The sequence below is a fragment of the Epinephelus fuscoguttatus genome, linkage group LG8 (assembly GCF_011397635.1).
Source record: "Epinephelus fuscoguttatus linkage group LG8, E.fuscoguttatus.final_Chr_v1".
NCBI lineage: Eukaryota > Metazoa > Chordata > Actinopteri > Perciformes > Serranidae > Epinephelus > Epinephelus fuscoguttatus.
Genome location: NC_064759.1, coordinates 33,170,845 through 33,185,544, shown reverse-complemented (window position 1 = coordinate 33,185,544; position 14,700 = coordinate 33,170,845). Strand labels below are relative to the sequence as shown.

General features: G+C 45.2%; 1 protein-coding gene across 2 annotated transcripts in view; it reads right to left on the bottom strand.

Annotated features, from left to right (window-relative positions):
* The window catches only part of LOC125893444 (nuclear factor of activated T-cells, cytoplasmic 1-like), a 66,655-nt gene extending 53,246 nt beyond the window's left edge, over nucleotides 1–13,409 (bottom strand). The window contains exons 1-3 of one of the 2 annotated variants that reach the window (XM_049584141.1): nucleotides 12,842–13,409; nucleotides 8,463–9,570; nucleotides 5,850–6,009 (exon numbers count right to left, since the gene is read on the bottom strand). In XM_049584141.1, the coding sequence (XP_049440098.1) occupies nucleotides 5,850–6,009; nucleotides 8,463–9,570; nucleotides 12,842–12,962 (1,389 nt within the window). In that variant the 5' untranslated portion in view covers nucleotides 12,963–13,409. Of the gene's footprint in view, nucleotides 1–5,849; nucleotides 6,010–8,462; nucleotides 9,571–10,758; nucleotides 10,911–12,841 lie in introns of those variants that run through there. The other variant, XM_049584142.1, reaches the window with a different exon arrangement.
* Between the last annotated feature and the right edge of the window lie 1,291 nt (nucleotides 13,410–14,700).

Here is a 14,700-nt window from a genome sequence, read left to right as displayed (position 1 = left end):
ACTCAAAGCCATAGTGACCTCATGAAGGAGAGGAAGTGATTAATGAGGTCAGGTAGTCCTCTTGGTGACGCTGGTCTTCCCAGCAGCAAAGGAACGCGGTCTAGTCCCCCCTAGGCAACCTCCCCCGATCCCTTTACCATATGTGCTCCTCTGACCCTCTCCCCCTTTGCTTCAGCTAAACTCCTTGTGATGCTCACTCAAATGCGCACCACAAGCAGAGCGCAAAACTTACTTCTTCATTTAATTCTCAAAGGGGGGATAAGATGAGGAAAAAAAGCGGAGATAGTGTCGTAAACTTGAAGCGTGGGCTGACGACAGAGGCTTCACACACACCTGTGACCTCAGCTCTGTATTTGTGTCTAATGCAGCCTGTGAGGTTGGAGCAGAGCAAGGCTAATTTTGACCAGATGAGCTTTTCGAGCTGTAACTGCAGCCTATCTGGCAAACGTACTGTATATTTATTTTTGAGATAATCTAAACCGAGTTTGAATCGAGCCTTGATTTGCAGCTGTTTCAGGGTGCCAACTTCTGCCACTGTGTCAGCTAGATCCATTTACACCTCCCACCGCAAGCCACTGCTGCACGAGCCATTTCTGATAGCTGAGGCTCAAGTAAAACATTGTGGATATGGCAGCTGATGCATTAATTGTGTAATTGTAAGCAGCTGTATTGTCTGGGTCAGTTGGGATGATGTGGAGGGGTGTCGAGCTAAAAAAAAAGGAGAGGAGGGTACATCCTGTCCACTTTCCACCATTCATCTCTTGGTCCCTTTGGACCGTTACAGATACATCATTGGTATCAAAAGTTTCAGACCCTGACACACAGCCCCCAAAGCTTTTTTCCCCTCAATGTTTTTACTCACTCAAAATCTATTGTAATAAAATAACATCAGAGGGTGTTTTTTAACTGATTTTTTTTTTCATAGCACATTTTCTCTTTCAATTTCTTTAGTTGCAGTGACATTCTCAATGCTGCCTACACCTGGCTTAGATAGTCCAAAGAAAGGATTTAAACATCTAATATTTAATAATGACTTGCTGGTTAATTAGATGTGTCTGGCCTTGCTAGAAATTGAGAGTGAATACACTCTACAGGCCTGCAGTGGGCTGCCTTCTATCCCTCCGCAGTGATTTCATCACTGCCTGGAGAAATGTCATGACTCGAAGAGGTCCACGTGGCGCAGAGAATTGGGGGAGAGGAGAAGCAGGAGACGACTGGAAGCAGCAGAGGAGGAGAAGGGGGGTGTGGGGTGGGGACTGAAGCAGGGGAGGAGAAATACAACAGCAGATTCAGGCTTTTTCCCATTATCACGCTCCTCTCTCTCTGTCAAGTGCTGACAGTCACACAGCCAGCCTTTGCTGTATCCAATTAAATGTACACTCATCCAAGTTGTCTCTCCTTCCAGACTTTACTCCATCACCCCTCTGCCCCTGCTAATGTCTCCAGTGCCTCGTATTGAATGCGTAAGGCAACATATGCAATCCTTTAATGCAATGCATATCCATAGCTCTGAAAGCTGCTCCTTTTTTATAAGCAACCAAACAGCTATATCCCTCAAAGTTTTTGTTGAACCGAGCCCTATAGCGTTATGTCACTGAGGGCATAGTTTCAAGCACAAGCCCATGTCTAGACCAGTGAGGGTCCAAATTCCATATAAAAAGAATGGCTACATTACCCACACAGCCTGCCATTAGAAATATCATCCAAACCTACGGAGGATTTGAGTAAGATGATGCACGGATGATTGCTGTGCCCCCCAATAGCACAAGTCCCCACCAGCGTCTTAGCTCATAAATCTGCGGGCTGTCTGGTTATCACCTCAAACCAGTGAAAACGATGCACATTTCGCTCCATTTTTTCCACTTGCTATTAACCGGTAATTAGTGGTAGCCCAATACCAGTGTAAGGGAAGCCCCGCAGATGGAGAACCGCAATTTAAGAGTGGCATAAATACCCCCTTGGGCAACGAATAACAGCCCTGACTAAGCTGTAACAGCACTACAGGGTACGCCGGGCCTTTTGAATATCAAACAAGAGGCGGCAGTATTTAATGAGCAATTAGCAGTTACAGTATAGGATGCTGTAGATCAGAGGGTTTTCTTTGAGACATTACGCAGCCAGCAAGCACCGGATCCCAAGGTGAAACCGCACATGCGAAGAGCCGAGCGCGTGTATGCCTAGGTCTTTCATGTTGTCGTGGCGGAAACATACTGCAAATTTGATGTGCATTACATACAGTTGCAGAGGAAGGGAGATGGGTATTAAGTCACGCACACGTTAATAGGGATGATGGCCACATCCTGCTGAAATTACACCATGTCTGTTGCTGCTTTAGATTTAATGAGAGGCTGAGTGTGTGTATGCGTGAGGGGGGAAAGCCCTATAGGCCAGTCATTATCCTATATGAACTCGCCATATGCAGGACTGCAGTGTGCGCTGCTCGATAGGTTTAATACTCCACAGGTGTTGCTGTCTGCTGTAACTAAGGGTCTGGCGGATGTCTGTGTGTTTCCTGACTGAGGTTGAACCTGAAGGCCTTTGCAACATCTTCAACTGAACCATATTTTAGATCAGAGCTGGGTCACGTCTTTGGTCACTATATTCTCAATTAACGTAATCCACTGGTCTCCTTTGAAAAAAACCATCAATCAATGTTGTGGTGACCAAAGGTAGACCAGGTTGTTTTTTTTTACTGCGCAAAATCATCCTGTAGACATTTGGCATAGCTGTGGTAAGAGAGGGGAGAGTCTGGAGCAGTGTGAGAGGAGCCGATAGAGTACCCTAGATCCCCTTAATGGCGCTGTGGTCTGCTGCAGTAAATAAAGTGGAAAAGCAGCCGCGGGGGTCACAGAGTGGACCAATCAAAAGAGAGGAGGTTAAAAGGCTGCGGATGCGGAGAAGGGGAGGGGAAGGACGGAGTGCAAGTCCAGAATAAATGGAGATTTGGAACAGGAAGCGCAGAGAGCCGGTGCAAGCAGCAGAGAGGTAATGAGTCGAGGTAACCCATAATCTGGAGGTTTTCATCCGTGTGTGGCTGGAGTGCAGACACTCCATTCTCCCAGTCCCACAATGGGTGTGTGGGGAAAAGCACCGAGTGTGGTGTGGTTGAGCTGCTGCAGCTTAGGATGATGTCAGAGCATATAGATGCTAAACCGTCCTGTACGCTTGTCAAGAAAACACCTCTGCTTGTTATTGAATAACAAGACAACAACAGTAATTGAGCAGTCGAGTGTCCTGGTTTGATTATCTGTCAGTTGCTGTCTCTCCCGGGAACGTCGTGAGATGAAGAAACAGTGTGTCCCTTCATGTTTTTCATCTTGCTCCACTGTTGCTTTCCAACACACATGTCACCATCACTCATAGCCCGTGTGTCTGATCATCCATGAGCTTAAAAAAACATGAGCTATGGATGACTGGGCTTCAGCAGAGGGAGGCCTGTTGGTGCTGGTTTGGGAAATGGTTGAAGGACGAACGGCTCACAAGGAGTGACATCCTCGCCCCCCTCCAGGGAGAGAGGGAGGGAGGCACCAGTGCATGGAAAAGGGGAGGTGGTGTCCGATGGGTGCTGGCTGGGACTCCTACCCGCCAACCCCCGCCACCACTATGCTCAGTCAACCTCAGTGCCACCCAGGCCCTAATCAGCAGGATGCAGAGCATCTCCAGGGGCAGCCAAGCCAAGCCCCAGCTGCCTGGTGACTCCCTATGCCCCTTCTCTCTCCCTTTCTTTCTACTCACTCTAGTCCAAAGCATAAACACACACACAGACACTTCCTTAGCTGCTTCCTACACTCGTGTCCCTGTGTCATTATTGACTCATTCTCCTTGACTGCACCTCACCCATCCAGCGCCTGCGCTCATTAACACTGTGCAGCGGGGACTACAACATGCTCTATCCTCTAAGACAACAAAATTTCACTGCAACAAAGACTAAGAGAAGCAACTGTGCAAAAACTCCCTGAAGATACAATATATGTTCTCCTTCATTCTACCCTCTAGCATGTACACATGATTGCGTAATCCTTATAGATTTATCTTTCTATCAACTGCCATGCTTCCAGTGGTTTCCACTGTCATGACACCCTCAAGATATTGCGATTGACTGCACATGCAGGCACATAAATCACTCCTCAAAAGTAAGAGTAAAGTGTGAGCTATGCGAGTAAAGGGGGAGGTGTGACAGTAAAGCAGCTGTCATCATATTTCCTCCATGACTACTACTTACTAATAATTGCTCGACATACACAGTAAGACTTGAAAACATCCTCGCAAAGTTGGCAATAAATCGGCGCCCGTGTAGAATGAAATAAACACCCCGAGTCATCGATCTAAATCAGGACAACACTGTGTATGCAAAGAGACAGAGGACGCTTACTCATGAATTTTGTTCTCGGGCCCCCAGAGTGAGTCACAAAGTGGTGTAAACTAAATGAAAAGCAGCCTCACCTGCCACAGCTGTGCATGGCAGAGCAAGTCTGGTCAGCCTCACGGGTAAAATGTTGATTCACCCGCATGTGGATACACAAAGGTTTGTAATGAAGGGGAGTAATTGGCTGTATTTACAGAGAAAACCTGAAGTCTGACAGGCCTGTGTATAACACCACGTCGGCCAACAGCTGTCAAGCGCGTTTGACATCGAGCAGACCGGGATGTGCTGACAACATCTATTTACAAAACAGCTTTGGCACTTACAATGTCTAATGCTAAAGTGTGTGACAAGGAAAGACCACCAACCTGACTGTACTGGACCAAAAAAATTGTTTTCTCAGTGTGCAGGGTTTGGCTGCAGAATAAGATCTGCTACCTGAAATCTTTAAATCCAGTTCATAACAAAATCATCATCAGTGAACGCCACTGTGTTAAGATGCACCTTTATTTTGAATTGACGACATTAAAGGCAAATTGATGCTTAACCTTAAGGACACACAAACACATGCACACTGCTAGATCCCCACCTTGAGTAAACCTAGATGTCAGCGCAAGTGTGATGACAGTGTAGCAGAGAAAGGAGCTCTGTGCTGCCGGCAAGGCTGACGTGTGCTCTTTAAGTGTTCGCCAAGCACAATAGTGAGAGGCGATGGTCCTGCTCTATACTAATTGAGTCAGCATGCCCTGCTGCTGGTTAGGGCGACCTTTTGCAGCAGTAGATTGACTCCTGGCTTCAGGGAACATTTATAAATCAGCATACAAGCACATGCAAAAACATAAAGACAGTTGTGTGTGTATACAGAAGTGACTGAAATGGCTTGAGGGCTTTTGAGATCTGCTTAAGTGGCCTAACAAGTTTGCAGAGGTGATGTAAAGACACTGAATTTTCTGTAAGTTTAAAACAGTTGACTGCTAGGTTATTTTTACTGTGGTTAATCTTCTGGTGCAAACGTTAGTAGATGAAGACAGACTGCTCAATTCTGATTTTCTTGGGAGATCTGATGTGTGTCACATATTAATTCTGCAGAATGAGCCACAGAGATTTTTGCAGATGATAATGATCTGAAAGGAAGTTTATAAGTACAGAATTAAGTCTGACCACTCAAATCTGATTTGATTTTTCTGAAGGAAAAACCAAGAAAAAAATGTCATGGCTGCTCTGACTTTGCTCTGAGACTTTAGGGTGTCATAAAGTCAGCAACAGCCAAACTTCCATGTCACTAGTTTGTTGTTGGACAGAAAAAAAAAATACTGCCATTAATCAGTCAGCCTGCACTTCTCTGCCTGTTCCCACTTATGCTGTAATGACAGCAAATTATTACACAGTTCAAATACACAAAGCTAACCTTGTTTCTGATAAACACAAGTGTGTACAGTGACTCTAAAAAGAACATTTCCTGGCTAACATAGTGCTGGTGACATACCTGTACTACAGGGTGGCTGCCACACAGCGCCTTCACCGCCCCTCGGCTGCCTTCGGTCTCATAGTGGGCCCTGTGGTGGGACTTTGGCTGCACCTCAATCTGTAGGCTGTACGGGCCGGAGCAGGACGGAAGCTGCCAGTCAAGAGCTGGGAGAGATGGGCTGCAATAAAATGACATCTTTTATTAGGATAAAATAGCAATACACAAAACATCTGTTAATGCTAACTAATACAGCTTTGTAGTGATTTAACTTCTAAAGATTTGCACTTTCTGTGCTCAACACGTACTCTCTGGTTATTCTTTGCTCAAAAACAGGAAGTGCTGTGATTTGCATTTCCTCTTTGCTTGAAATAAAACCACGGAGGATGATTGTCTTTTTATCTTTTTTCTCTCTTTTTTATTCTATTCTATTCTTAAAACTGCAGATACATTTTATTTGCCAAAGTAGAAACTGCGGGGTTGCATTTTTTTCCGTGGTTCCATCACTGGAATCAGAAAGTTCTAAACTTGCTTTAAATTAGCCTCAAATTAGGACACTTTAGTGTAATCCAACTGGCTTGATCCTTCTCCATGTCATCATGGTCTGTAATCTAATCAATTGAAGTCATTCGTTGACGTGTGTAATTCCACGGGCATGGGTAATAATTAGTGGCCCTTTTTTATGAAAAATAAATGAGAGACGAATGTGCCCTGGTTAGAGAGCAGTGTGTTTTGTATTATGGTGTGACAGGTGGAAACAGACATGGGGAGTTAAGAAAGTGACAGTGGGAGGAAAAGACATTTCTAGGGCACAAAAACAAATGTCACACACAATGGCAATCAGTCTGTCCCTTGATGCAGTTATTATCCATTCCATATTGACAACTGTAAAATTATAAAGCACAGCCATGGTAGTATTGATATGATATCCAGAGCTTTAATAAAGCAGCAAACTCTTTGCTTTGTAAAGATATAGTGGAGTAATGTGTCGTGAGCAGAGAATGAGGTCACGCTACATCTGAATGTGTTGCAATTTGAGCTTCTCTGTTCTTTGTTGTGGTAGATGGTCTAGCCACATGTGCGTGTTAGTGCATGCATGTCCTTGTGTGTTTATCTCACTGGCAGCCAATTTTTGCCGCTCTACACTGTGCTTATACCCACGGAAGCATAGTGCCCACACCCAGTCCCCGCATGGTTTACACTGTTAGCTCTGTCAGCACTGTTGCTCTTGTGAGCTCTGTCGGTGCTGTTAGCATCGTTAGCTGCCAGCTTCAGCCTCAGTCACCTCTATGTTGAGAGCTGTGTGCAGACAACCTCTGAATTATTTGTTTTTACAATTTTAACTTGCATTATTTTTGCTTGCACTCTATGCATCTTAGGTATGCAGGCTCAGGGACTGTGCTGGACCATATGAATGCTTGTGTTTTTGAATATAGCGTTATTTATTTATGTTGCACCTCAGTCCCAGAGGAACGCTCTCATTCTGCCTTGTATAGAGATGTATGGTAAAATGACAGTAAACTGGACTGATTGACTCTGAATATCAAAAAGAGCTTCTTTAAAGACAGGGGAGTTATACCATGGAATAAGGTCAGCAAGCGCACCCTGCCTTGGAGCATGATATCTCTTTCTCAGAGCTACAGCTGGCCTCCTTTAACATCATTGTTCTCTGGGATGGAGAGTCAGAGCTTCCCATGTGAACACCGTGGAGATATCTAAACCAAAACAAACATGTGCAAGACAATATTTCGCCATGCCGGATGCCTGGTAAACGCAAACCCCTGACCTGAAGGGTGGCTCAGCTGAAAACAATCTCTGGCATCTCTGTGGAACTTGCGGGCTGTTTGTTGACCCAAAACGAACTGATTTCCCCCCGCGGGGCTTTATCTGCCCAGTCAGTGCATGACATCAGGTTAGCTACACAGAAAGAGATGGGCTGATGGCGAGACAGGCCACAGCAGCGAGCTGGCTGATTAACCCACAGACTGCTTCCCCTTCAGTCAGGCCTGTCACCATTACTTCCTGTTGCTCGCTATCTTAATCAAACACTTGATTTCCGACAGGAGAGTGTGTTATTGGCTTGGGAAAATAAGTGGACACAATTGAAAATGAAAAAGGCTTGTTTTGCTCAAAAGTCAAAATCAATGATATAGTTGAGTGCATGTGTGTATTTGTGTGATTGTGTCTATGTGTGTTATTATGTTTGTGTGTGGGTTGCCATAGCAACAGTGCCACACACATGCTGGGCAACTCCTCCCTGTGAAATATGATTTATGAAATAGTTTTCATCTTCAAAGAGAACTCCTTTGGAAGTGAAGAGCATGCAACTTTTGGATTTCTGCCTTTTGATATGGCCTTTGAAGATTAAAAACTACTGTAAAACTCAAAATCTTGTCCTTGCAATAAATTAACCACACTGACTGGACACAAATAGACAATGGAGCGAAGGAGTGGCATTATTGGATGAATTGTTTTTCCTTTGCACTCTCAAGTATTTAATCGGCAGAATGATAGAAGCACCAGTGATTGCTTCAATGCCTTCTCAAGGCAGTTTAGACACAGGACTAAAGGGTCAGTTTTACACAGTTCAGCTTTTTTACAGTTCTACTGTGTTGCTGGAGCAGCTCCACCCACCTGAGGTAAGGCTTGGGTTTAGACCACGGGTATGGGTGCTGGGGCACATCCAGGAACCCTCCACAGTAGTTCTCCTTCTTTAGGGCCAAGCGGGAGGGGTAGTCCTCATGGCAGAGCTCCCCCTCAGGACCCAGCACTTCGCCACCGGGCTCCACCTTCAGGCTCATGGAGGCTGAGTGGTCGAGCATAGTCTTCCGTGTCTTGATTGGGATTCCTTCCCCCATGTCGACCACTCCATCTGTGGTGAGAGCGTTAATGGCGGCCACGATGGCAGAGTTGGTGTACTGGTTGGTGTTGGCAAGCCAGTTCTCATCCGTGACGCTGACCCTGGGTGACCCATGTGGGGACGGGGTGGGCGACTGGTTGGGCGAGCAGGATGTCTGACGGTAGGTGGTGCCATTGAAGCTGTACTTTCTCTTCCCAGTGCTGCCGCCACCACCACCGTTGCCTCCACCGCCTCCACTGCAGGAAGGGGAGTTAGGCCTGGAGCCACGAGGTTGTGCTGGCCAGCCTTCCTCTGCCACGGCTCCTATCTGAGGCGAGGTGGAGGGTGAATGGTGAGGGGAAGCTACAGGCCCGCTGGCATGTGGGCAAGACATGAGCGAGGATGAGCCTTTGGGAGATACGCAGGGAGACTGCCAGGGGGAGGTCTGTGGGGAGTTGTCATAATTGTAGAAGCCTGACTCGTAAGAGGACGCCTCCGAGTTGCAGCTACGTGAGGAAATGCTACTTGCGGGGCTGAGGCAGCTGGGATCACGGTAGCCGTCGGCATTGGGCAGTGTCAGCGTCACAATGGAGTTAACGCCTCGTTTGATGATGTGGTCCTCACTGCTGCTCTCTTCAACCTCATCCTCGGGATACTGGCTGTAGGCAGTTATCTCAATACGGGGGCTTTCCAGGGCAGGGGCCCCATTGGGTCTCAGGCCGTGGGGCAGGTAGTAGCCTGATGCTGCATGGTTATCATTTTGGAGGCTGTAGCCTGTCTGGTGGCAAGAGGAAACTGAGATGACTGGGCTGGACTGTAAGGTGTGGTACTGGGTGGCCAGACAAGGGTTGCCCATGCCCAGTGGAAGGGACAAGCTGACATTTGGTGTGTAGCTGTATGCATCTGGAAAAAAAAGAGTATATTGTAAGTATATGGAAGTATGACAAAATGCCACTGCAAATGCTCAGAACCATTACATTATGGCGGTAATTAAGTCTGATTACATTTTAGAACAATACCCCTACACAGATCTTACCAATATGCCTTGCAGCGAATGACTGCCTGCCTTCTTTACAAACATCTGGAGAAGCTTAGCAATCATCTCTGAGCAGTTACTGTATGTGGTTGCTGTGTAGTCGCAAGTTGCACAGCCACTCTGTTTGTTTGATCAGTTCATCTAAGGCTCTATTTGGCACTCCCTGCTGTCATATGTACTCTACACGAATTCCTCCAGCAGCGCTGATGGATGCTTTATTTGATTGATTGCATCACTCACTGAGTGAATTAGGCCCTCCCCTGTGGAAAACTGACAGCACTCTCGCATCGCTCTGAGCTTGTGATTAAGTCAAAGAGAGTTTGCTGCAGCGTTACACACAGATGTGCCGTGGTACACACACACACAAACAAAAGGGCACGCACAAGCAAGCGCGCAAGGAAATCACTGGCAGACAAGTGTAATGACATACAAACTCAGTCAGTGGAGGCACATGTAGCCTGGCAGGTATGCCACTTCAGTTAGCCTTGTAGCGGCTGACTGCTGTGTCAACAGTTGTAAACCTCACGTCTTTTATTGATAATGTCAATGAGGGTAAAAGTGGTCGACGAATGAATACCATTCAGTCTGAAACCCAGTGAAGGGCATTCCCCTTGATGCATCATGCTATATTTGTTAACCACAATGCTGCACATCACATGAAATGATGAATCTGTCACACACCGCGTAATATGTGGGTAGGCAGTCTAAAATTAGTTTATGAGACTCTATTTTCAGAAGTGATAATGTGGTGTACATCAGACAAGTTCAATATATCACAAGTTCACTGAAGCCTAGGACACCTTGTTATAGGTTGCCAGTACCAATTGACACATATTACTCACAAAACAGAGACTTCAGAAAGTTATTATGAAATTATAATAAAATGAATCATCTTTTCTGGGGTTAGCAGACTGCTAAATGCAGACTCTTTTACACAGAGACACACTAACTTCTAAAGTCTTTTTGATCCCAGAACACAGGAGTGCCCTCACACTCTGCAACATACAGGACATACAATAAAGAAAAGACGCCTTCCACTGCCCTCGAGTACCCACCTCTCTCAGGTACATCCTGGACACCTTGGCTGTACTCAAACACATAGCTGAAATCAAACTCCTGCTCTTCATGTGGGAAACTCATCTTGGCCCCAGTGATCATACACTAAGTTTCGACATAAACACTAGCATATCCCTTGAGCTCAGTCTCCTCTGATGCTTTTCTCCTCTGGTTTACCCTCTTCTAGTGCTGAACAGATGATAATCTCCTGCCCACTCCACCCGGTGTGACACACCTCCTACTTCAGGCCTGACTGACTTTGCTTAGAGTTGCAGCTGTTATTCTTTTTTTTTTTTCCCCTTTTGAATGTGTGTGCAGATCAGTGAGCTTCGCCGCAACGTACTTGACTTCTTCTGCCACCCACTCAAACACACGCACTGGGGCTTTCACTCTTGTGTGCTGCATGATCTTGAAACTTGGCTTTTTCCGGGTCACATACATCACGTCTGCTGAACTAACAAAATCATCCCAGATCATAATTTTGTGGGGTGAAACAAATGAAAGAAAAAGAAAATGACTCACTCTTGCACTCAATTCAAAGCCTCTACAGTTGTTTGCAGTGCATTCAAAATGCGGTGCAAGCAGAGTTAATTTGAAAACACTGACTATCGCACAGATTATAGCGTGCTCTTTCTGTCCTCCACAATTTTTCTCAATTATGCTATCATGATCAAAACGCTCCCACCCCACAACCAAACCAGCGTGACTAAAGAATGGATGGGCTTATCCACAGGGATTGTGGTCGAGGCTGGGCTCAGACTGACGGGACCTCAGGGAGAGATAGGTGGTCGCCCACAGAAGTCATCTGCAGCCTCTGGAACTAAGAACCCAGGGGCCACTTATCACACATGGCTGCCTATGGGCTATGGCAAAACACCAGTAAAGTGTGTGTCTGTGTGCTTGTGTCTACATGTCTATGTGTCTGAGTTTATGTATGATAATCAAGCAGCCCTCGGCATATTGCTGGAGCTGTGTGTGGTTAAGCACGTCTCATTGTCAAGCAAGCTACCCGGCATCCCTGAACGCACAGATCACAGCTCCCTCTCTCGCGCACTCACACACACACACACACACACACACACACACACACACACGTCTGTTACCAATTATAAGGCTTAGGACTGAGAGACTGAAATGAATAATAATACAGCCCGCACCCGTCCGCCTGAAACCTCAAAGACAAAATGAAATTACCAAAATCCACAAAAAGCCAGTTACATCAGCACTGGAAGACTCTTTGAATTATGACAAGACAGACTATCAATGACTTCTGATGGACCAAATCAAATTTTGCTACCATAAATGCTGAATCAAAGCTTTTAAAAACAAAACCAAGCCTTTCACTCTAATGGTAAACCAACGCAGAATCCTTAGGCAACCCCTGGTGTTGCTGTTCTGTGGTTGACCTCTGACCTCGCTGTGCATTTGGAGAATAAACTCCCTGATTTTTAATTTTCTTTAAAAAAAAAAAAGAACCTCTTTTCAAGCGTTACATCAAGTTGTTGACAGCAACAGTGTGACCCCCATCAACATTCTTTGCACATGATGAGCAGCACCTGCACAGACAGCTGGAGACACCTAATGGTGTGGATGTTAAATGGGTGCATGCCATTCAATTTACTTGAGTACGTGCTAATTTGATCCTCATGCAGAGCAAAGATCAAGAGAAAGGTTAGTGGCTAGTTAGAAAAAATAGTAACACACCCGGGGATCATTTAAGATGGTTTCTCAAAATTAAGAGTTTTAACCTTTAATAAGAAGTAAGAATTTATCAAAGTGGCCAAATAACACTATAGCCAGTCAGCTGCACAGTTTAATATTTGCAGGTGGATTATTTATTTTTATTCATCAAAAATAAAAAATAAATAAATAAATAAATAAAATTGTAGTTGTAGTTTACCTTAACTGACAGCCCTTCCCTCTGTAATATGAGTTTACTAAATGCTTCACCCAGACTTTACAGCAGTGCACAAGGTCCCTATCAGTTTGCATCATAGCCGCAGCACCTAGTGTAAACCTTTACGGCATTGACAGCAAATTTATGTTTGTGTGCTATATTAAACTTAAAGCAATATATTTTACCTTCCTCTGCAGACTTCATATCGGCGGCGAGAGAGGTGAGAAAGTGGAGTCCCCGCTCCTCACCGGCTGCTGCTCCAAAGCTAAACTTGGAATTGACGCTCAGGCAGAAGGTATCCTGCATTCAACAAGCGATGCGCAGCAACTTTCTCCGGCTGTGAGACTGCAGTGCCGATGACAGCGTTGCAACAGCTAGATCACTTCACACACCATCAAATAAAAGCATAATTCGGGCGAAGTTAAAGCAAAGCGAGTGTACAAGTTGGAAACACAGCGCGGTGGAGCGTGAACGGGGAGAAATGTTAGTAGTGGTGGATCAGGAGACCGGCGCAGGTAGGGCTGCTGAGGGGACCGCGGCTGAGGTGAGTTTGGCTCTCTTCAGCTCAATGAAGGTTTTCAAGAGTCTCCCCAGGTCGATGACGCAGCGCGGTTTGTCAGAGGGGCCGGCTCCGGTGCTTTTAAAGCTGGAAAACACCCTCCGTCCTCCCGTCAGTGCGCCGCCCATACAGGGATGATGACGCGACCGGCTCCTGCAACCTCCTGGACCGCCTGATGATGTCTTCTACCCTGGGATCCCATCGGTGGAGGTGGGAGGTGTGTGAGATATGTGTGTGTGCGTGCGTGTGTGTGTGTGTGTGAGAGAGAGAGAGCGACAGAGAGAGAAGCAGAGAGAGACCCCGCCTGCCACAAAGTTTATTTCTACTGCTGCAATTTTTTAGTCTTTTTACATCACCTATTTGGTGGTATACTTCTATTGTAAACACAATACTGCCACTATAACCATCCATAACATCTAGGCTACTGATATTCAGTGTTAGATTAAAAATACATTTATATTTTGAAATAATTTCCACAAGTCAAAATGGATACTGAATGGCCCCAAGCTGTCAATTAAACACTTTATTTATTATATTTCTGCCATGAATTAATTGAAATGATTGCCAATTTCTTTATTTCTGGTTATTATTTAATAGTGAAACTATATCTAACAAAACAATCTCGGCACAAGGTCCATTTAGCTGCAGTTCAGGAGCTTTCAATGGGGCAAACTCCTCTCACTCGTCTCAGTAGATGGAGTTTGCCCAGTGTACATTAGATGTTTTCTTTAAAGCTACAGTTGGTAATGTCTATGAAAATGACTTTTGTCATATTTGCTGAAACTGTAGCTATATTCTAAAAGAAGGACACAAGATCTTTGGGATAGTCTGTGTCTCTCCTCCTCTTCCTACTGCCTCTAATGACATAAGTTTGTAACCCAGCTGCCATGTTGGAGACAGTCAGACAAAGTACTAAGCACTGTCTACTGGATGGACCAGTTTTCTCATTTAACAGCACAACAGTACACTAAAACAGTGGTTTTCAAACTTTTTTGCCCAAGGCACACTAAAGGGCGAGCCAAAATCTGTGCACAATAGCTTCTGTAACGTGTGTTATCACTCTTGTCACAACGTAAGACAATTAAAAATAAGAAGAAATAAGACAGGTACCTTTCGTGATACTGTCTACTGATCCCCCCCTTGTTTCTTTGGGTGGTAAGTCATCTTCGCTAGTGCTTTGTTGTAATTTGCTCTATGCAATAAAGTGATCCACTGTCCCACTCACTGCTTTCTACTTTTAAATGCTGTCATCCCTCACACTAGCTGCCAATCAGGGCTTTTAATGTGTCACACACCTATAATTCCCATGCACCCGTGACTAACAGGTTTCTCCTGAATGTTTTTCCAAATTACATTAAATTACATTTTAAGCTAGAGTTTTCCTCTTTATTAGGAAATGGGTGTGCACAACATAGCCTACTGATACAGTGAACTTAGAATTCTTTTTGCATAACAAAGATAAGCCGTACAAGTGCCACAACTGTA